Genomic DNA, 24,040 nt, shown 5'->3' with positions numbered 1-24,040 from the left:
CATCTCCACTGCCCCCCCTCTCTCTCTATTCATGAAAAGAAGCCCCCTCCTCTTCTCCAAATCCACCACCCATAGCGAAATGCCCCCCCCCCCCCTCAATTCTTTTCAGAAAAAGTTAATTTATTTATTTGAAAATAAAGAATATAAATAATTTTTTTGAACTAACGCTCAATATACTAACCGTAGAATTAACCTAGGTTAGGTTAGTACCTTAGGTTAGGTTAGTGTTACTTGTGGTTAGGCTTGCATTAACTCTAATCAGGTTAGTATACTAAATACTGTTAGTTAGACACAGATATAGGTTATGTTAAGTCTAGCCTAACCAGTGTCAAATAGATTAACTAATGTTAGGATAGGTTAGCTATTGTTAAGTTAGTTAGTTCAACTAGCTGTAATTACTTAGATCCACAGTTAGTTTAGGTTAAATTAGGTTACACTAACTAGTAAATGTCTGGTTAAAGTAACTATATAGTTGGGCTAATTGGCTAGTCAGAATAACTCGAATTAACTTGGTTCTAATCCCTCAGTTGGACTTAAAGTCCATTCACACTAACCTTAAGACCAAGGGACTCCCCCCAAAAAAAAGACCCCAGTTTACTCCTACTTCAATCGTTTATATCTCACCCGTTTGGGACCCAAACTGGTTCCCATTTGAACCATGATTTCACACATGAAAACACCATGCTACAGGGAATTTTTCCAGCCCATTGCACAACATTTCAGCATCCCTAGCACTCATTGATGCCCCTGTGTGGGCCTCGTTTTGTACTAATTGGCTGAGTCATATCTTTACGCCATGACCTCCAATTGACGATCCGTCTGCACCAACACATTGCCCTACACATGTGGAACAATCCTAGGCACATTATTAACATGAAGGTCCCTAAAACACTAACACATTGCTAACCTTCCTAACACAAGTACATCAACACCCACACTTGCAGTAGAGACACCCTTTGCAAATCTCGCCCAATCTACATGCAGTTACGCTCTGGCCAACACCTCCGACTGCAACGCTCGCCAAATCTGCATATAACTCCACTGCAACCACTGCCTCTGACAATCCTCTATCCCGATTCCTCCCCTGAAATTCAAGACATCCCTTTAACTCCTCTATGCCACAACATGGTCGGGTGTCGTCATGACAATAATGAGGATATTGTCCTCGATGCGGAGGGTAACAATTTCTTTAATTGCCAAAATAATAACAATCAAGGCAAGTGCCCCCTTGGGAAAATTGGAACTTCCCAAATATGGTGGTAGGGGAGATCCAGCTCGATTCCTCTAGCATTGCCGAGCACAGTTGGAGATTCAATCCAATGAAACCAAGGTGGCCTGGTTTCCCATGGCCTTAGTCGATGAAGTGTCAGAATAGTACCTAGACCTCCTAGTGGAAGAGAGAGCCACATGGGACCTGCTTCAAACAAAATTCAAGAGGCACTTCCAAATGGAGAGATTACAAGATGATTTTGACCTCCAACTTAGCAAGATCAAACAAGGCTACCGAGCAGATGTACGCACGTATCTGGGCAAGATGAAAAGATTAATTGCCAAATGTGACCCACGCCCTGATGCAGAGTAACTCACGACATGGTTCATTGCAGGACTAAGGAAGAAAATCCTCAAGGACATGAAAAAGATTAGCAGTTCTGAAATGTTTAGTGTTGCTCATGGGGCAGCCATTAACATCGAGGATCGCACGACCGAGACCAACAGTGATGATGGAAGATCCAATGCACGGGATAAGCACTCAAAAAGGGGCAAATCCAAGTCCACTACCAAAACATCAAATGAGGATCACCTAGAGGCCATTACCATAAAGCTAAAAGACGAAATGCTACAAGCCATGGAACAAAAGCTTCACTTGTCTCAACTGCCACCTTAGATTTATCCATGGTAATAAAATGTCTAGTGCCCACACTACATGGCCAATCATATAGCAAATGAGTGCCCGGTCCTAAGAGCCAGGATCACTGCACAAGGAAATCCACCGCCAAGGTTGTGGTGCCATATCTGCGTCGTCGGTGGCCACCATGGTGAATATAGTTGCATTTTCAACATGCGCAATAACCCGCCTCAACCTCAACAATACCAACCGACACCCATGCCATTGTACAGGCAACCGGCACTTGCACAAGCAACCCCAGCTCCAAGGCTAAATCCTGTTCTCATTCAGACACAAGTCGCACAATTACTTAGGAATCCGAACCCACAACCATATCCAAGAGCGCCAAATAAGCTCCTCAAGCAGTTTGAATAAGTGCAAGCCGAGGAAGTAGACTTGCCATTTGAGTATGAAACAAAGTACCCAGTGTACTATGTAGAAGGCACATAGGTCTAATACCAATCTATGCAAATCAAGTACATCTCAGCACATATCGAGCGCCAATCAAGTGCTACGATTGTGGAGAAAATCACCGGATCGTAGAGTGCCCTCATTGTGGTAGCCCCGCTACTTTCCAACCACTCTACAGAGATTGTGGCATATGACATGCATCTATGGATTGTCCCATGAAAAATAAGATCCCACAACAAACAGAGTTTAAGCCTAATGTCCCAATCGGCATTATTGGGGTGGACCATCAAAGTTTGGGACCAATAAGCATAATATCACAACCTATGAATGTAATTACATACTACCAAAAAGAGGCCACCAAGGACCCTAACATTCCAATCCAACCTAGATGACTTCTTAAAAAGAAAGCACAAGTGCCTCCACCTCTGCCAAGCAATGAGCATCTGAGCTTGTCCACATCAACTCTCGAGCCTCAAATAAAAGAAGCACCATACCCAAATGCAGACATGGAGAAGGCTCATTTCCAAGCACTTCAACAATGGGTACAAAAGGAACAAGCTCAATTTGAGGTTGAGAAACAAGCTCAAGATCCAATCCATGACTTGGTTCCACAAAGTATTGATACTGTACTCAAGCCTCTATTCCAACATTAGACTCCACAACATAATGTACCACCACATCTACTTGAAGGAGCCGCACTCTCTAGCATCTTGAGTTGCCCTGTGTCAATTGCCATTAGAATCCTCCTATGGGATTGTTCCAATCTCTAGGAGAGTTTCAGAGGCTAGATTGAACTCGTAAGTCCCCCTCCACCTATGGATGACATTGAAGATATCCCTGTGCGGATGGGTGAGAGAGATAACATATGCAACATTACTATGCCTTTGATCCATAAGGCATATAATGAAGTCCAAGCCATAGTGGATGGTGGAGCAGGTGTAAATGTTGAAGCTCTACGATGAATGGGGTCTCCCACCAATGCAAAAGGCCAATTTCAACATACGCCTTGCCAATGATTCATGGGCTAAGCCCTTGGGAATAGTGAATGGCATGTGAACAAAGGTCACAAGATTTTGCTTTTCCCTTCAATTCAAAATCTTGGATCTCCCCAAAAAATCCTATGAAATCTTACCGGGACTTCCTTGGTTACGAGAAGCATCAGTCCTCCATGACTGGGAAACTGATAGATTGACAATCCAAAATCGCCACACTATAGTTAGGGTGAATGTGGGGATAGGAGCTATAAAACCAATTGTACCTAGAGCACTAGATGACACATCTTTAACGACGATCTCAGGCAAATTAGCTCCCTTGCAATAGCATGCCACAGTAGGCAATTCATAAAGCAATGTCAATAACTGGATACAATCATTGGCAACCATCAACAACTACCATTCATTAGACCCCATCTTTTCACAGATAGATGCTATGGTGATACAGGTAGATCCTCAACTCACACATGAAGAACCAATCAATCTAGAGGTGCCATTCTTTATGGCTGACCTCGAGTGGGATGAACCTGAAGAAGGTACCCATACCAATGATGACTCCGATTTCCCTTGGGACCTTGAAACTGAGGCTGAGAATGCTGAAATTGAAGATCAAGTTTTTAATAATGAATTAGCCATTCGGCATGCCCTAATGGCAGTTGAGCTGCCAAAATTTGAACCTCCAAAGTTGAATAATAGCAGAAGATCTCGCAAGAAAGCTGAAGGAGGAAATCGCAAAAAATCCAATGAATTCAAACTAACCCCAAACAAGGATCATCAAATTGTATCTTGCAAAGCCAGCTCCCTCAAAATTAGAACTGCGCCTCTTGAATGGTCCCCTGAGGAATTGAAAGGAGTATGTGCAGTAAATGAACCCTTACTTGGGAACACCTTACTAGTGGAAAAGTTACCCCATATTTCCCTATGTAAGAAGTTTCAGAAGTATAAACCACATGTGCAAATGAAGCTCAATCAAGAGACTTCATAAAGAGAAAGTCAAAGAGAGCCTAACAAATTGGTGAATGAAACTATACCACCTAGTACACATGGCACATGTCAAGCTAGTTCCACACCATCAGACGCTTGAATGGTCTAGGAAAGGATTATGCACAATTTCAAACATACATTGCCGTCTATGAAAAATTTCTTGATTTTGGGGAGTTGATTGCTCTTCTAATTTTTGAAGAGCAGAGAAATGCTGGTGTATCTTCTTCAAGAGGAACTTCAAAAGAAACTGTCTTCTACTCAAATGTTGGAAGAGGTAGAGGCAGAGGTAGAGCAGCCCAATCAGGAGGCCATGGCAGAAATCAGAATATGCAACAAATTCAAGAAAACCAGTCCTATGGAGGAGGATGTGGTAACTTTAGAGGCAGGGGGAGCCAAAGAGGTCATGGTGGATGGCAGAGAGGCCAAAATGCAAACAGCAATGTTGAATTCTACTACTGTCGTAAAATGGGTCATATGGCTAAAGATTGCTATAAAATGCAGAATGACATCATGAATGTAAAATTGTAGCAAGGCAATTATGCATCCTCTAGTACACAGGGTAATGACAGAAGTCAGGATTTGTTTATGGTGCAACACCTGACCAATTGTGTGACAAGTGCAAAAGAAAGCAATGATGTGTGGTATGTTAACTCAGGTGCATCAAACCACATGACAGGTCATGTAGAATGGATGTAGGATGCAAGGAAAATGGAAAGACCAGGATTTGTGGAGAGCCATGATGATACTGCACATCCTATTGTGCACATTGGTAAAATTCCTTTGTCTATGCAGGATGGGAAAAAGAATTACCTGTCTGATGTATTTCATGTCCCGAATATCACCAAGAACCTGGTTTCTATTGGTCAAATGGTTGAGTAGGGCTTGCAGGTCAGATTTAATCCTCATGGATGCTTTGTTGAGGATATGAAAAAGAAAGGTCGCTTGATAGCAAAAGGGAAGAAGAAGGGCAGGATGTTTACGTTGGATGCAGACATGCTTGAATTGAGTGTAGCAATGTTTGCACATGGGACCGGTGTAGTTGTAGATATTGATATCTGGCATAAACGCATTGGTCATGTTAATGTACAATGACTCAAATTAATGCAGGTCCAAAATATTGTTGCACGATTGTCTAGGTTCAAGGTTGCAGAAATGCATAAGGTATGTGAAGCCTGTTAATTTGGAAAACAGGAAGGAAACCATTTCCTAGACATGTTCAAGAGAGTAAAAGGCCATTGGAATTGATCCACTCTCATGTGTGGACTACTATTAGAGGCTATCATTATTTTGTCACTTTTATTGATGACTACAATAGAAAACTTTGGGTGTATTTTATGAAAAAGAAAAGTGAAGTGTTTAGGCATTTCAAAGCTTTTAAAGCTATGGTTGGAAAAGAAACAGGATGCAAATAAAATGCCTAAGGTCAGATCGAGGGGGAGAGTACCTCTCAAATGAGTTTGCAAGGTTCCTGTAGGAGCATGGCATAAAGCAGCAATATTCATGCAGTCATACCCCATAGCAAAATGGACTTGCAGAAAGGAAAAACAGGCATATTGGAGAGGTATCTCGTGCCATGCTCAACGAAAAAGACCTGCCAAATTATTATTGGCCTGAAGCAGTTGCTACAACAGTCTACATAATGAACAGGACTCCCACTATAGCAATACATGGCATGACACCAAAGGAGAGGTATACTGGTGGGAAACCAGATATTTCTCTTTTGAAAGTTTTTGGGTGCATTGCCTATGTTCATGTGCTAGATGAGTTGAGATCCAAAATCTAAGAAGTGCATCTTTATTGGTTATTCTCTGCAACAGAAAGGGTATAGATGCTATAACCCTTCTACATGTAAGTTTATAGTATGCAAAGATGTTGTTTTTTATGAGATGAGCAGTTGGTATAAAACAATAAATGTGATTGATGATGTAGATGCACAAAATGGTAATGCTACACAGAATTCACAATAGCAATCACAAAATATTAGTGGACCTGTAGTGTCCTCTAGCAGTGGTTCACATACTTCACCATGGATAGGCAGATTGAGATTAGGAGAATCTCCTCAAAGCAAAGCAGATAGTGGTATGTAAATATCACGAAAGGGAAAAGAGAAAGTAGATCAGCCCATGGTTGATGTGAATGTAGGTCACTCTTATGTGGATGGTGAATGCAGTGGCTCAGAACAGAGCCATGATGATGAGTTGGGTATTCCTTCTGTTGTTACACCTGAAGGAAGACAAGAGATGTCTTGAGAGCACTTGGTAATGAGCCTATTTTGCATAGGTCCACTAGAGTTAAGTATCCTGTGGATAGGTTGAAATATGATGGATTTATAGCCATTCACTATGCCTATATGGTCAAAGTGATACATGAACCAGAACCCACTTCTTTTGAGCAAGCCATGGGAAAAGAAAAATGGGAGAAAGCCATGGATGAAGAAATGGATGCCTTGGAAGCAAATGCTCATGGGAATTGGTGGCTTTGCCTAAAGACAAGAATGCAATTGGCTGCAAGTGGGTTTATAAGCTGAAGCACAATGTAGATGGTTCTGTGAACAAATATAAGGCAAGATTAGTTGTCAAGGGGTATGCACAGACATATGGCATTGATTATGAAGAAACATTCAGTCCGGTTGCAAGGATGGAAACCATAAGAGTAGTCCTTGCTATGGTTGCATCAAAGGGATGGTCTTTACATCAGATGGATGTAAAGAGTTCTTTATTGCCTGGTGATTTGCAAGAAGAGGTCTATATGGAGTAGCCACCAGGTTATGTTCATGTTGTTCATCCTGAGTTTGTTTACAGGTTGAAGAAAGCCTTGTATGGCTTGAAGCAAGCACCCAGAGCATGGTATGACAAGATAGGACAGTATCTTTTCACTACTGGCTTTTAGATTTCCAAGGCAAATTACTCACTTTATGTGAGAAAAACAGAGAAAGGCATTATGCTGCTTGTCATTTATGTTGATGATTTGATCATCACAGGTGATAGTGATGAAGATATCCTTCATGTGAAAATGCTATTGAAGCAGAAGTTTGAGGTGAAGGATTTGGGAGAGCTGCGTTGCTTCTTGGGCATTGAGGTGATTATATCCACAAGTGGGATATGGCTCTTACTGAGGCAGTATGGATTTAACATGCTGTCCAAATATGGGATGACAGGCTGTAAGACTATTTCAGTTCCTTGCAGAATGTGAAGTTGAGGGCAGATGTAGGTGAGCTTTTGGAAGACCCTAATATGTACAGACGCATAGTAGGAAGTTTGATTTATATGACTATTACCAGGCCAAATTTGAGCTATGCTATTGGGTTGGTATGTTAGTTTATACAGGCTCCAAGGAAATCGCATTTGGATGTAGCCAAATGCATACTGAGGTATGTGAAGTCCACATTGTAGTATGGACTATTTTATGAGACTGGGGTTCAGATACAGTTGCATGGATACACTGATGCTGATTGGGCTGGTAAATTTTCTTATAGACAATCTGCCAGTGGATATGCACATGTTCTCTTTTGGGAGTGTTGCAGTCACTTCGAGCAGCAAGAAACAGCCTATAATTGCCTTGTCGAGCACAGAGGCTGAGTATAGGGGTGCAACAATGGTTGCATGTGAGGCAGCTTGGTTGCATAAGCTACTCTATGATATGCATGAGGCTACAAATGGGCCAGTTGTCATTTATTGTGACAACATGAGCAGTATCAAATAACCCAGTCCATCATGCTAGAACAAAGCACATTGAGGTGCATTATCACTATGTGTGGGACAAGGTTCTAGTAGGTTTTATTAATCTAGTTTATGTCAGCACAGAGGATCAGGTAGCTGACATATTCATGAAGGCATTGGGTGCAGAGAAGCAAGATCGAACAAGGTCATTGAGAAGATGTATGCACGTATGTGGGCAAAATGAAACAATCTATTGCCAAATGTTACCCATGCCTTGATGCTAAGTACCTCATGGCTTGGATCATTGCAGCACTAAAGAAGAAAATCCACAAGGACATGAAAAAGATTAGCAGTTAGGAAATGTTTAGTGCTAGTCATGCGGCAACCATTGACATTGAGGATGGCATGACTGACTCTGACACTAGCAGTGATGATGGAAGATCCAGTGCATGAGATAAACACTATAAAAAGGGCAAATCCGAGTCCACTGCCAAAATGTCTAATGAAGATCACCTAGAGGCCATGACCATGAAGCTGAAAGAAGAAATGATGCAGGCCATGGAACAAAAGCTTCACTTGTCTCAGCTGCCACCTCAGACTTATCCACAGCAAGAAAATGTATGGTGCCCACACTGCATGGCCAATCACACAAAAAATGAATGCCCAGTCCTAAGAGCCAGGATCACTGCACAAGCAAATCCACTTCTAAGGTTGTGGTGCCATATTTGCATCATCAGTGGCCATGATGAAAACAGTTGCATCTTCAACATGCACAATAGCCTGCCTCGACCTCAACAATACCAATCGGCACCCATGCCAGTGTACAGGCAACCGTCGGCACTTGTACAAGTGCCCCCAGCTTTGAGGCTAAATCTATTCTTGTTTAAACACAAGTCCCGCAAGCCTACGGATCGCGACCCAATGATATGAAAAAACTACTTCGTCATCCTGTTCCCTAGCTGTACCCATCGGGCCCGAGAAGAATGATAGGAGAACTCGGCTTGCCGAATCTCTATGTCCTAAAGCTCAAGGCGAGCACTCTAGGACCTATCGCTAAGCCACTGAGAACCTGGATCATGCTTCCTGAGTTGCTCTATGGAGGCAAGGTCTCCCCTCAAAGCCCACTCATGCTTCTAAAGAGTCTTCCTTCGCCTAAGGGCGTGAGCCTGCAACTCCTCATTGCTCCTTTGGATCGCATCAACCACCCACAAATCCCAACCCTCACATGCTGTCATTGCTGACTACTCCCAAATCCCTGCCATGACCTGCTAGATCTCCTTGTCTTGTAGGAGGTCTTTTGGAATGTGGACCCCTTTCTAGGGAAGGCCTCAGCGGGGCTGATCTAAGTGAAGTACTATCGAAGAGTGGTCTAACATCGTGGTACCTACCAAAATCCCTATGGATCCACCTCTATGTAGTGCCCAGTCCCCAATGTAGAAATGGTCTAGTCTTTTAAGCAGTCCATCGTGTCTCCTCTATCCGAAAGAGAAGAGGAGGCTACTAGGTATCCTACTAAAATTTGGCTCTCACCATGGGTCTCTGCCACTGAATGATAAAAATGAACTGCTCCCAAGTGTTGCACTCTTAAGGTGGCACCTCAAAGAAAGAGGCGCCACCGTCTTGTCTTCCCAAAACTCCAAGTTGTTGAAGTCCCCTCCAACAATCCAGGAGTCTACATCTGGAAGACACTCTGATAGCCTCCTCCAAAAGGCCTGGTGGTGCTGTTTGCATGTAGGGGCAACTATATTGGTTGAACATAGTTGCAAATGAGGTAAGTCTCCTAGTATTGCTTCCTAAACTTAATTCTTTTAACTTATCAAATGTTACTTTTTCATCCATGTTACTTTTGCAAATGAGGTAACTCTCCCGCACAAGAAGAAAATTTCACCCATATTGTTTGCCACCTACCTCACCTACTACCAATGCAATGGGCATGGGTGATGGAAGGAGGAACCACAAGCAAGGGTGATGGCTCAAATGAGGGCGAGGATAAGAGCTAAAAGAAGATTTTTTTCATCATGATCTTACATATTGTAGTGAATTTCCACATTTTCTAGTCTCCCTTTCTTCGTAGGAGTATGATTTTGTATCCCCTTTGAAAATGGTTTTTTATGTCTAGAACATTTATAGAGGTGTAGGATTTTGTACCCCCTTTGAAATGGGTTTTTGCATGCCTTATACATTCTTGTGATACTATGATTTTACCACCATTTGAATGGGTTTTTTGTAATACATGTCCTATGTTTTTGTGCTTATGTGTGTGTATGTATACATACATGTGTGTGTGTGTGTGTGTGTGTGTTCATGTGTGTGTCCTATACCCATCCTATATGCATATACCCATCCAATAATGGTGAAAATATCGACAATTCTTTTATCAAAAACCATCGAGCTTCAATGCTAATATCAATGGATTATTGTTGGTGGTTTTATTGATGCTAGTACTTCTAGTTAAAATTTGGGTGTTTTTCACAAATTTTCTTGGAATACATGTCCAAAATTGACCAACATATTGTAGTGCTTGTTCAAGTAAACAACCCCTTGATGCTATGCCCTATCCCACATATTTCAATTGAACCACTTAGAGTTCTTATTTTTAAGACCTACATGATTTCATGTCACAATATTGTATATTCCTAGAACCTAAGAGAACTATTATATAATCCCAATGTTTAGTCTCTTGAACATTGTACATGTGATGTCACATATTCAACCTTCTTGTATGCAACATCTCAATAATAGACAGTAGGTTCACATGTTATGAATTTTGGTATAGATGCATTTTCTTCTTCAAAAATTAAAGGTAAATAAAAGAGGAAAGAATTTGAAAGTCTCCCAAGCATCAAAGTACTTATGTCTTATCTTTTACATATTCCACATCACTTATAATTTTTTATGGAATTCCACTATAATATAAGAGAGAAGTTTAGTAAGTGGCAATAACTAATCTCTTTCCTCAAAAAACATAGTGTCAATGTACAATCATTTTTTTGAGAAAGCAAGGATCAAATTCCCATGCACATGCTCAGATGTCATGTCAAAATTGATTTGAACTACGCAAACACCCATATTCCATATAACCTATAGTTGCTTAATTTGGAATTCCACTCTAATATGAGAGTCTAGAGAAAACTTTGAGTAAGGGGAAACAACTAGTCTCCATTGTCCAAAAAGATAGTGCCAAAGTAGAACATCTATTTGACAATGTAAGGATCATATTCATATGCACACAATCGGATGTCATGTCAAATTTTATTCAAACAATGCAAACACCCCTTACATGTGTTTTATATTCCATACCATGTACAGCTTCTCTTTTTGGAATTCTATAGTAATAAAAGAGAAAAGTTCTAGAAAGAGGCAAGAACTAGTCTCCCATAGTGTCAATGTAGAATAATTTCATTTATTTAATAGGCGCCCATATGGCCAATCACAACCCACTGTCATTTTGTCCAACTGACGTCATGAAGCATCAGGTTCAGATGCACATGTTGAGATGTCATCTCCAAATCGATCCAAAGTATGCAAACATGAAAACTATAACTAGAGGTGAATATAGGAAGCAAGGATCCAAAATTGGAAGATGAGTCCTTCTCACCTTGGGGTTGCTAGAGTGCATGCTTTGTAAGTATACTTACTACTTGCTTTCTTTTGTCAATTATTGCATGATAACTCTTATTGGTTGAATATCATGTGATTGACCATTTTCCAACCAAGGAGGAGTCCAAGTATGTTGTTAAGACCCATGTTGTCTTTGACAAACTTAAGTTAGAGGCACTACAACTATATTGGTTCATAGTTGCAAATGAGGTAAGTCTCCTACTATTGCTTCCTACGCTTAATTCTTTTAACTTATCAAATGTTACTTTTTCATCCATGTTACTTTTGCAAATGATGTAGCTCTCCCACACAAGAAGAAATTTTGACCCATATTGTTTGCCACCTACCTCACCTACTACCAATGGTGATGGAAGGAGGAGCCACAAGCAAGGGTGATGACTCGAATGAGGGCGAGAATAAGATCTAAAAGAATATTTTTTTCCTCATTATCTTACATATTGTAGTGAATTTCCACATTTTCTAGTCTCCCTTTTTTTGTATGAGTATGATTTTGTATCCCCTTTGAAAATGGTTTTTTATGTCTAGAACATTTATATAGGTGTAGGATTTTGTACCCCCTTTCAAATGGGTTTTTGCATGCCTTATACATTCTTGTGGTACTATGATTTTACCACCATTCGAATGGGTGTTTCGTAATACATGTCATATGTGTGTATGCTTGTGTGTGTATGTATACACACATACATACATACATGTTTGTGTGTGTGTGTGTGTGTGTTTACAATGTGTTTACAGTGTGTTTACAATGTGTTTACAATGTGTTTGTGTGTGTGTGTGTGCGTGTGTGTGTCCTATACCCATCCTATATGCATATCTTGTAGAACCCTACTCGAGTGTGCTATGATTTACTATTGTGTTGATGTATAGGAAGGTGGAATTGGGTAGAAAGAGTCCCATTCATTCCCAATATATATTTTTGGCAAACACAATGTTTGTGAGGGATGGTTAGACCCATATTATCTATTAATGTATACTTCAACACCAATAATGGTGAAAATATTGACGATTCTTTTCTAAAAAACCATCGAGCTTCAATGCTAATACCAATTGGCTATTGTTGGTGGTTTTATTGATGCTAGTTCTTCTAGTTAAAATTTGGGTGTTTTTCACAAATTTTGTTGCAATACATGTCCAAAATTGACTAGCGTATTATAGTGGTTGTTCAAGTAAACAAAACCCTTTGATGCTATGCCCTATCCCGCATATTTCTATTGAACCCCTTTGAGTTCTTATTTTTAAGACCTACATGATTTCATGTCACAATATTGTATATTCCTAGAACCTAAGAGAACTATTATATAATCCCAGTGTTTACTCTCTTGAACATTGTACATGCGATGTCACATATTCAACCTTCTTATATGCAACATCTCAATAATAGATAGTAGGTGGACATGTTATGAATTTTGGTATAGATGCATTTTCTTCTTTAAAAATTAAGTTAAATAAAAGAGGAAAGAATTTGAAAGTCTCCCAAGCATCAAAGTACTTATGCCTTATCTTTTACATATTCCATACTAATAATTTTTTATGGAATTCCACTATAATATAAGAGAAAAGATTTAGCAAGTGGCAATAACTAATCTCTTTTCTCAAAAAAAATAGTGTCAATGTACAATCATTTTTTTGAGAAAGCAAGGATCAAATTCCCATGCACATGCTCAGATGTCATGTCAAAATTGATTTGAACTATGCAAATACCCATATTCCATATAACCTATAGTTATATGCACACGATCGAATGTTATGTCGATATTTATTCAAACTATGCAAATAGCCCTTATATGTGATTTATATTCCATACCATGTAGAACTCCTCTTTTTGGAATTCTATTGTAATACAAGAGAAAAGTCTAAGAAAGAGGTAAGAACTAATCTCATGTAGTGTCAATGTAGAATAATTTCATTTATTTAATAGCTGCCCTTATGGCCAATCATAGCGCACCGTCATTTTGTCCAACTGATGTCAGAAAGCATCAAGTTCACATGCACATGTTGAGATGTAAAATCCAAATTGATGCAAAGTATGCAAATATCTCTTATGTGTGTTTTAGCAGATCGATGATTTAGCAAGAAGTTAGACGTTGCTTGATGTCATTTTGGGCATGTTTTCGCTATTAGAAATATTTATTGGTTGGGTGTTTTTTAATTCTTGCGTGGTTATTGGTTGGTTATTTTTTCCTCTTTATTGGTTGGTTACTAACTTTGAAATGGCTTCTTTTAGCTTGACACTCTCTCTTTCCTTAGCTTTAGAATGGGCTTGGCGCTCTCTCTCCTGTTATTAAATTATCATTTCTTCTCTTCATTAAGTTTCCTTGCAAGATTTTTTCTCTCAATAAACCACACCGTGCTTTGAAAGATTTTCACTCCCAATAAATGATAAGACAACCCTACAAGTATTAGGCATAGCTAAGTTTCTCAAGAGATGAATTATTTAAAACACAGTACAAGTATTTTCTAGTACAACGTATGAATATTATTCTATACTAAAGGGGGAAATTTCATATTTAACTTCAACTAACTCATTTTTCTGGTCTCACACACACACACACACACACACACACACACACACACGCACACACGCACGCACACATGCACACACACACACATGCACACACATGCACACGCACACACACGTGTATACTTCCACAACTGTGAATTATTCTTTTACATGTATCCCTCTTGAAATCTCCTCTTTATACTCTCTTTTTAACCACCCCACACACTAAGCCCGCTAACCTTTACATACCTCTTCTAATCCCTTCTCAACCCATGCACTCATTCGCTTCTTACTCCAAGTGTGACTTAGACTTCACTTGTGACTTAAACTTTTTTAAATTATCTAAGAATCTATATGGCTAACTATATTCCTAGGTAAAGCGATAATAAGCCAGGAAAATAGGCATTACCTATGTACCCAAATATAACTATGATGTTCTAACACCTAGTTTGTTTTGATGGTGGCATGTTAGTGGACCCGGACCTTGAAACTTGACTGCTTGTGAGGATTTGAAAATTTTTTTAAGATTGTGTTTGTTAAACTTAATATTAATAAAAATTATTAATTTTGGTCAAAAATTTTACAAACTCTATTGTTGTATTTTTCAACCTGGACATTTTAAACCTTTTTTTTCCTATATGTTTCTCTTCTTTCACTTTTTATCCAATTGATGGAATTAATTGTATGGCTCAATTATTGATGGGACCTTTTAATCTACACACACACACACCCACACACGCATGCACGCCACACAGCATGCACGCACACACACACAAAAACAAAGAGAGAGAGAGAGAGAGAGAGAGAGAGAGAGAGAGAGAGAGAGAGCACTAATACTTGAGGCATCCCTTGTACATTGCATGTTAAACCAAAATTCTAGCTTCTAGAAGCAAAGTTAAGCATTGCCTCTAATGCTCTCATTTTCCTCCTCTCCATAATTTAGATTTGAGGACTTAATTTTGGAGCGTCTAGTTGGGTATCCATCATAAGGGCTGGAGTAACCTTTCTACTATATAGGATCACAAAAAAAGTATTTTTTTGAGAGATCCCAAATTTGAATAATATAAAAAACACTATCCCATTAAAAGGCATTTCATAGTTCAAATTTTCACACATAAGTAAGGAAAAGTAGCCAAATACCTCACCATTATGTTAATCATCTTTTCTTCATTGTTTAATACTTTTATTGCTAAATAAGTACTTATTTTAAGGAAGTTAATTTACAAGATACCTTAACATCACATAGCACAATATATTTAAAATGTCCTTGTTAATTTACAAGCAACCTTAACATCACATAGCAGTACAGTATAGCACATTATATTTAAATAGTAATTGAAATGTCCTTGTTTAAAATTTATACACTTGATTCACATCATGAATCCCCTTGAAGAATACAGTAACATCATGTCTATCAAGGACTCTCATCAATATAGAGGGTGTTTCTAGTATTTGTCACTTCTCTTGCATAATTTAATGCATGATGTTATGTCACCTTAGGACTTTAATATGTTGTAGGCATGGCCAAATACATTTGTAAGCATGCTTTACAAGCAAGAGTAGGCATGGCCAAATACATTTGTAAGCATGCTTTACAAGCAAGAGTAGGCATGGCCAAATACATTTGTAAGCATATCTACACTTCTTATTTTAAATCAAAAGCATCTCAATTTATCCTCAACTTATCCTCCTTCTCAATAGAGAAAATTGGATAAAACAACAAGAAGGATACGCACATCCAATGTTAGTATGTTTTCCTCATTTGATCAATCTAGTCTCTCTCTCTATATATACATACATACATACGTACATACATACGTACATACATACATACATACATACATACATACATACATACATATATATATATATATATATATATATATATATATATATATATATATATAAATTCCCCTCCCCTCACACGCACACACACACACACACACACACACACACATACACCTTTAAAAGAAAAAAGTGAAATCTTATATATCTCTGTGGAAACCTTGAAAGAGATGAAAACCCACCATGAAGTACAAAAGTAAAAAGATTACAAGTATGCTTTTGGGAAAATCCAGGAGGCTAACTAAAAACTAGAAAAGTGAAAATGTTTACATGTCACCAGGGGGGACATCCAGTAGGATATCCTTCATGGTGAGATTCTTTGCGTGCAAAAACTATTGCAAAGGAATGAGAAAGGAACCACATCACCATTAAGCAAGCACCCAAAATGTTTAAGTCACAGGGTCAAAAACCTACCACAGCTAGGGATGCAAAGTGTCCAGGGAAAATGCAGAGGCAGGTGGCGAATCCGACATTAGTTGGGCATCATTAGGTTCATGAGAAGGTAGGAGAATATTACACACACACACAATTTTACTATACTGAGTGTGTGATCGCCATGGAAAGTAAATGTTGTTTCGTCAAGAAGATCTTGGAGTTGCAATATAATTACACTTAATGCTCGTAGGGTGGTAAGATTTGCAAACAAGTGGAGGATCTACAATTAGGGATATGAAGGAAGTTTCACTATTCAACCCAACCTTAGACCCTCAACAATGATGTGAAGGTACTCGTACTAAGCCATGGTGGATATGCTTGGGTGAGGAGAAGGTGATTAATAATGTAAGCACTAGCCTTATGGAAGACTTTCATTTTAAGGTATTCATTCTAACAATGGGAGAGTGGGCCCATGTGGTTGCCTCTTAAAGGCGAGGATGGCTATTGTGATGACTAATGAGGCACATGATTGCATGGCAAGTTCAATGAGAGGGATGTCTAGTAAGTTGGACATTGAGCCCTTCCAATGCATGAGGAGGATGACACATCATGGTTTTTATGAATGCTGGGTTGTGTTTGATAGGAATTGTTAAGTGTGATTAAGAAATAACTTATGGGAGACCCATAGTTCCTATGATGCAAGCAAGGACATAACAACGGGCATCATAGAAGATCATGCAAGTAGCCATGGGAGGGTTGTTTATTGGCCCACCCATTGAGAGTAATCATGAGGTGAGTTGGGTGGGAGGAGCCACAAGGTGTTTTCCAAAAGTCTCACGACAATGGACATTTGCTCTTTTAAAACACTCTCAATATAGTGCACAAGTGCACATGGACACTTTCTCATAATAGATTGTGAACCTGTATGTACCTTAGAGATCAAAGCACTTCCTAGTCTCATAGCGAGGTTATTATTCAATTCAGCTTGAGAGAATCTTTCACGTAAAGAAGCTTATTTTAGTTGAGATTCATAAAAGGAGATTTTGTAATAGTTTTTAAAAGATAGTTTACTACGCAAGGGAGCCTATAGAAGATTTTTTATTTTCTCAATCCTCATGAAGCCACTTGTTGCTATCATACATTTTGATTTTGCAGTAGAAATCTAATGGTGTGAATCTAAGCTCAAAAGCATAAATGAGCCTTTTGAGTATTTCCCCTCTAGCTTTTTGTCTTTTGCTTTTCCCTCTACCTTATTTCTTTCTATATACAGAATGTTCCTACCATCTTTTTTACTTACAACTTGATGGTTGAAACTTTGATCATTGCGAATTAATTTCATCAATGACTTTCTAAGGTACACTTCACTTCAACGTTGCTTTTGTTCTATGCTACTGTGTTGCTTTTTTGGTTAATTATTGCATCATCGTGCCCTCTTTCTGATCAATCTGTTCATTGCCAACCTCTCCCATGTGCTCAAGGTTTTGCTCCCCTCTTTTTGTATGACTTTGTGTTGTAGTTTGATCAGCTCTCAATCTACTCTATCAACTCCTTTTCATAGCCAGTCCCCCTTTTGCCCTTCACACTATGGTGAAATAGACTTACATGATTGGTGCATACAAGAACTTGGATGGTTTTAATTTGCAATACATATACATCCATTAACATTTCGAGAATATGTTAGGCTCTTATATATTTGTGACATTCAATCTCGATGCTACTATTCTTGATGCTTTCAATCTCAGTGCATAGGAAAGGGCATATTCACTCAGATATAACTCTTTGGGGAAGGAAGCACGTTGGCTCCTTGTCTCACAATATTTTGTCACACACTCTTGTCACGTGACAAATCTTTGAAAAGACAATTTTCTTTCATTAACTATTACACTATTCAAAATCAATGGACCAAAACCGATGCACTGATGGATCATTACACTAATATACCACAAGGGAAGAGCCTATCGTTGGTTTTTATAACTCTTGGAGAGGAAGTGCACCACCTCTCCAACCACACACGATGTGGATATATTTACTTTATATATATACATATATATTACTTGCAATATGAAAAAAAAAGTTTTAAACCAATTAAATTTCTTTATTGCCGATTCCTCTCTTCTCATGCATGTTCTCAATGCGAACGAACATTTGGGAGTTAGCAAAGAAGATAACCAAGTTGGATACAAGATTGAAGGATGATGACAACATTATATAAACTATACAACAATGATAAATTATGGGCTCTTGAAGATAACCAAGTGGGATACAAGATTGAAGGATGATGACAACATTATATAGACTATACAACAATGATAAATGATGGGCTCTTGTGAGCATATCTTTACTCATGTATTTGTTGGGCTTCAATGCCCAAAAGGCACAAATCTTTGGCATGACCAAATTAAACCGCTCTTGACATTTGTAGGGAAGATCGGGTCCTAATGCACCCTCTGCCAGGTCCCATGTCCATAATTTTAATCATTCTTTAAAAATTAATAAAATCAAGGATACAATGACCTTCAAGCGAACCCGGGGTCATTGAATGAATATTATTTCTTGAAAAATAAAAAATATATATAGGCTAATCATTTTGATAAGTACGTCATTTTTTGTTGTGAAAACATAAATGTGAGCCACGATATAGACAATAAAAAAACACTACTACATCATTTTTTATTGTGGGAACATTTTTAGAAAAAAAAACTTGCAGAGTTTATTAATATAACAAAGAAACTACAAGTATCAAAATGGGCCATCTCCAAGGGCACCATTCCTGTGCAGGTAGCCAACACTTAGCCCTCAAAGCATACATGGATGCCTAGATCCGACTTGCCAAGATCTTCAAATACTCATCCACCAAGGTATCATGCTTCATGACCATAACACTAGCATCAGCCAAGGCTGTCTTGGCCATGCACATTATCAAGATATCCTTATTACCTCCCGGATTGCGGTCAAATACAAACTTATTTCTCATAGTCCAAAGTGCATTAATTACCATCCCACAAATATATGGCCAACACGCTTTGAGTTGTTGAGGTAAACCCGTATGTGTCTTCTAATAGTACCGCCTTCTAGTTGCCTCCTAGCTTGAACTTGGACATGAGCCCACTCCATCTCACTGCAGCTTCCACTTTGAGCCACACGCTTCTAGCTACTAGGCAATCCCCAAAAAGGTGATTTACTACTTCGGCTCCACATTCGTATAATGAGCAGAGATGAGTAACAACCATGTGTCTAGCCAATTTTGCACGCACTGGAAGCTAGTGATGTGGCAGTTTCCACAACACGAAATTGACTTTCGAAGCCTTGCAACCCCTCCAGAGGTTCTGAAGTCTAGACTTCTACCATGAACTAGAACGGCGCAGTCCCCATTGCTTATTTAGAGAGGCCGCACATAACGCACTTTCCAACAACCCAGATTAAATTTTCTTTGTGGGAACATTAAAAAGGTCGTGTTCTATAGAAGAATTTTACAATTGCATGAATGTGAACTACTAATTGAAACGGGTCTAAAGGTACGAATACTCAAAATATGAAGTAGTATTCTCAAAGTAGCTTGGTGCAGCTGGATGTCACTTAGTACGATACTAGTTTACTTTATTAATAAAAAAGGGCCTTCTAAGTTCCCAGAAATGCATATATACAAAGGATGGGGGACGATGTCGATGAAGACGATGAAGTCATTCATGAGTCTTTTCGAGTTGAATCGCCATAGCCAGAGCGTACAGCTCCACGGCTATGGCGGACTGCTGCTGGGCTTGGTCGCGGTGGTCCTCTCTTGGTGCTTCCTCTCTCTTTGGTACTTCTACTGGTATCGCCCTTCCTCCCTTCGTCGCTCCCTCCTTCAGCAAGGCTTCGCCGTCCTCCCTTACCGTCCCCTCGTTGGCGATTACCCTCATCTCAAACGCCTCGAAGCCCTTGCCCAGCTCTCCGACTTGCCCTCCCCCTCCGACCACAACATCCTCCCCCGCATCTTCCCCTTCTACCTCAACTGCTTCAACGAGCTCCGCGGTGTGTAGCTCCTGTAATTCGTGTGCTTCTGTTAATTCACAGCTCTGATCTCAGTTCACTTACCATATCTCCTGCTTTAACTGCAGCTGATAACTTCGTCTTCTGGTGGGGTACTGAGCCCACGCTCGTCGTCGGTAACCCAGAGGATGCCAAAATTCTCCAATCTGTGGACGTTAAACGGTTCATGAAAACCGACGTTTCTATCAAAGCCTTCCATCGCTTGTTTGGCCAAGGCCTTCTCCTGGCCAATGGCGACGCCTGGCACAACCAGCGCAACATCCTTCGTCCTGCTTTCTTTGCCGACAAGCTCAAGGTTTGGGAGGAGCGTCGACGTTTAATTAGTTATATTCAGCGTTTTTTCTCGTCCTTAAGCTAGTTTCTAAAGTATTGTTTAGCATCATCCATAATGCTTTGGCACCTTACGGTCCTTCTCTGATTAAAGCCTAAGCGACCAACGGGTGTGCTCACAACAGGAAATGGTTACGGATATTTCGACCTGTGCATTGGAAATGGTTCGATCGTGGGAGGATATCATCATCAAACAAGGAGGGCATTCGGCGGAGGTTGAAGTTGCTCTTGATATTAAAAATACCACGGCCGATATTCTTGCACGCACATCATTTGGCTCTAGTTATGAGAAAGGGAAGGATGCGTTTGAGAAACAAACGCAGCTTTATCATCTCCTCACAAAGCTTAGCAGTAAAAACACTCTAATTCCAGGTTATCGGTAAGTGCCTGTACTTCTCGGTCTCGATTGTTATCCTCGGAAATCGTTTACCCACCAGCTCGTTTAGGTTATAAAACTAGTCGATATCCGCGAATGTGACAGGTTTCTTCCCACTGCCGCAAATCGCGAATGCATGAAGCTGGAGAAGATCATGAACAAAGATCTTCGTGAGATAGTGGAAGCACGACGCAAGTCCGCTTCCGATGGAGCTGCGGGTTCATACGGGTCTGATCTGCTGGGTTTAATGTTAGCCGCAGAGAACTCAGAACCTGACCGCAACGGGAAGAGGGTACGCCTTACCACTGAGGAGGTGATAGATGAATGCAAGACCTTTTTTTTCGCTGGGCATGAAACAACAGCCAACCTACTCGCATGGACGATGGTCCTGCTAGCACAGAGCCAGGAGTGGCAAGAGCGAGCGCGGGAGGAAGTGTTGGAGATCTGTGGCAAGAAAGCAGAGCCAAAGGCAGACCAGCTGAACAAAATGAAAATAGTACACCCGAAAAACTCCCCTGTTTTTGGCGCAGAATACGAAAGTCTTTATTCTTCATCTCAATTTCAGTTGTGCAAAATCTGCGAGCTCAAAGCGCAGATGCATCAACTAATGCTATATTGCTAGTGTCCATGTCCAGTTGCAGCTGTATCGTGTACACTAAGATGTCGCCTTTTGCTGTTGTAGATCAACGCAAAAGACCATCAACAGATCAACTAATGCTTTTGTTGATGCAGATGCAGATGATTCTGAACGAGTCACTGCGTTTTTACCCACCGGTTGCACAGCATGGGCACCGCATGTCGGTTCCAAACCAAGGAAGCTTCAAGCTGGGAGAGAGAACGCTACCATCAGGGACGGCGTTCACGATTCCATGTCTATATATACACAGGAGCAAAGAGCTGTGGGGAGAGGATGCGGACGAATTCAAGCCGGAGAGGTTCATCAACGGGGCTGCGAAGGCATGCAAGAATCCGCATGCGTTTATGCCGTTCGGAATTGGGCCGCGAATGTGCATCGGGCAGACGTTGGCGATCATGGAAGCGAAGGTGATGATGGCGACGATCCTTCAACGCTTCAAGTTCGACATCTCTCCAAACTACAAGCACGCCCCCGTCGCCTCCATCACCATGTCTCCCAAGCACGGCGTTCATGTCATCCTTCATTTGCTGTGAGCTTAGGCTTTTGCAAGCATATCTATTTGTCTTACCTTTTATTATTAGCACTGAGACCACTTAGAGGAAGTGTTGGAGCGAAGGATTGAATTTTCATGTATTTATGAGATCATCCAATGGAAATTGCTTTGTAACTCTCTTTTGCATCCAAAAGCACTTGCTTTACCGTTACACTAGGATGAGGCAATGCCCATGCACACTTGAACACTCTTGTTTTCGATTTTGGGCCATGTCTATCTATTTAAACATAAGGTAAGTTAACATAAGGAATTGGTGATGTAGATTATGTAGTAGCTTGGAAAAAGCTAGTTAATTAGCTTAAATTTTACTTTCTCATATCTATCTTTCTTATAGAATCCAAGAGTTTACTTTCAAATATATCTTTGAGTTTCATATATTACCAAAGAGTTATAAAAGACTTTCATTCGTAACTACTGAGTGAATCTTTCTCCTTCAATTGAGCTCTCTTCTGGAATACACTCTCTTGTCTTGCTTTTCACTCGGTGACTCTCCAACATGATTTGCTAGTGGTTTGTGATTAGTCCACTCACGTTTGGTTTGCGTGTACTCTGATAGCATCAATGTCTCCTACGTCATTTTTTTTCTAGCTTATGGGAAGATGGTTTGCAAGTCGTGGTCTTTGTGCTCCCTTTCCTTTAGCTCGTACCTAATTTGTTTCTTAAACAAGAGGAGTTCGTTCGAACTTGAAGCTACTTGTTTTCATTAGGTCATGGACACAAGTCACTTAATTCAAATTAGTCACTTAATTTAAACCAATTTATGGATAGTTTGAAGCATTGGTAGCAAGCAGTCAAGGCCCATCTATAGGTTCACCCTCTCTCCCTCCCCCTCTCAAAGAGGAGTAGCTTCACCCTCTCCCCCTCCTCCTCTCAAAGAGGACCATGCCCAAGCTTTGTCGTTGATTGCATTACTAATGAAGAGACATGCTACAAAGAATAAAAATCATGCACTCATGCCAAGGATGCTTGGATAGATTGGCAAATATGTATCATGTTAAGAAATGAGGCAAGGTTCATTACTTTGATCAACTAGCTTAAGGAGCTCAAAATGCATGATGTGGATAGACACTAGCTTAAGGAGCTTAAAATGCATGATGTGGATAGACCAAGAAGAGCATGTGGAAAAGTCTCATATACTTGAGAGATAAGCTTAATAGCATTAAAGAACTCAATGAAGATAAAAATTGGTCTCATGCACTCTCAATGGTTTGGTGCTCTCTTATTGAGTTTTTGATACCTTCATTGAGTATTTTCCTAAGGGTATCTCTTACCTCATTTGATGACCTAGTGGATTTGTTGTCTTAGGAGGAGGAAAGGGTCTCTAATTTTTTGAGAAATTTTCTCATGCCTCTAGACAGAGTGAAGAAGCACTTGCTACTACCCATGGCAAGGGAAATTTTAAAAAATACAACAATGCCAAAGGGAATAAGAGTGATGCAAAAGATGAGCAAAAGATCCACACAAAGATAGAAAGCTCAAGAAGGGTATGACAAAAACTAACAAGCCAGTTGTGTGCTTCCAAACCACCCAAACATAAGTTCTAGAGAGACCTTGATTAATGTACATGAGAGAGTTCTCTTTCTTTTATTTTTCTATCTCCTTCACCTTGGAGTCCTCCTTTGAACTATCCCTCCAAGTCCAATGCTTACAAGTGGTGCCATGTGTCCATCGTTGGCTACTATTCCTTTAGCCCTCTCTTGGGACTACTAATGCATGCTTCAATGAATGCCTAGATATAGGGACCCCCTAAATCTTAGCCTTGGATTTTGCCAGCACTGTTGAGCCCTTTGGTTTCTTGCTCGGTGGCTGCACCCTTAGAAAATTCTTCTTAGGGGGGCCACAA

At 40.0% G+C, this 24,040-nt stretch overlaps 1 protein-coding gene across 1 annotated transcript; it reads left to right on the top strand.

Annotated features, from left to right (window-relative positions):
* Positions 1 to 19,931: 19,931 nt before the first annotated feature.
* On the top strand, positions 19,932 to 22,247 carry LOC147894683 (cytochrome P450 72A14-like). The gene is made up of 5 exons (XM_087385357.1): positions 19,932 to 20,283; positions 20,370 to 20,596; positions 20,757 to 21,010; positions 21,113 to 21,503; positions 21,740 to 22,247. The coding sequence occupies exons 1-5, from the start codon at positions 19,932 to 19,934 to the stop codon at positions 22,175 to 22,177; spliced, it is 1,662 nt and encodes a 553-aa protein (XP_087241483.1). The 3' UTR covers positions 22,178 to 22,247.
* The last annotated feature ends 1,793 nt before the right edge of the window (positions 22,248 to 24,040 follow it).

The sequence above is a fragment of the Dipteris shenzhenensis genome, chromosome 14 (genome assembly GCF_047967505.1).
Source record: "Dipteris shenzhenensis isolate YYH24624 ecotype China chromosome 14, Dip_SZ_1.0, whole genome shotgun sequence".
In the NCBI taxonomy this organism is placed as follows: domain Eukaryota; kingdom Viridiplantae; phylum Streptophyta; class Polypodiopsida; order Gleicheniales; family Dipteridaceae; genus Dipteris; species Dipteris shenzhenensis.
Note: the sequence above shows the minus strand (reverse complement) of the source record. Positions and strands in the feature narration are given on the sequence as shown.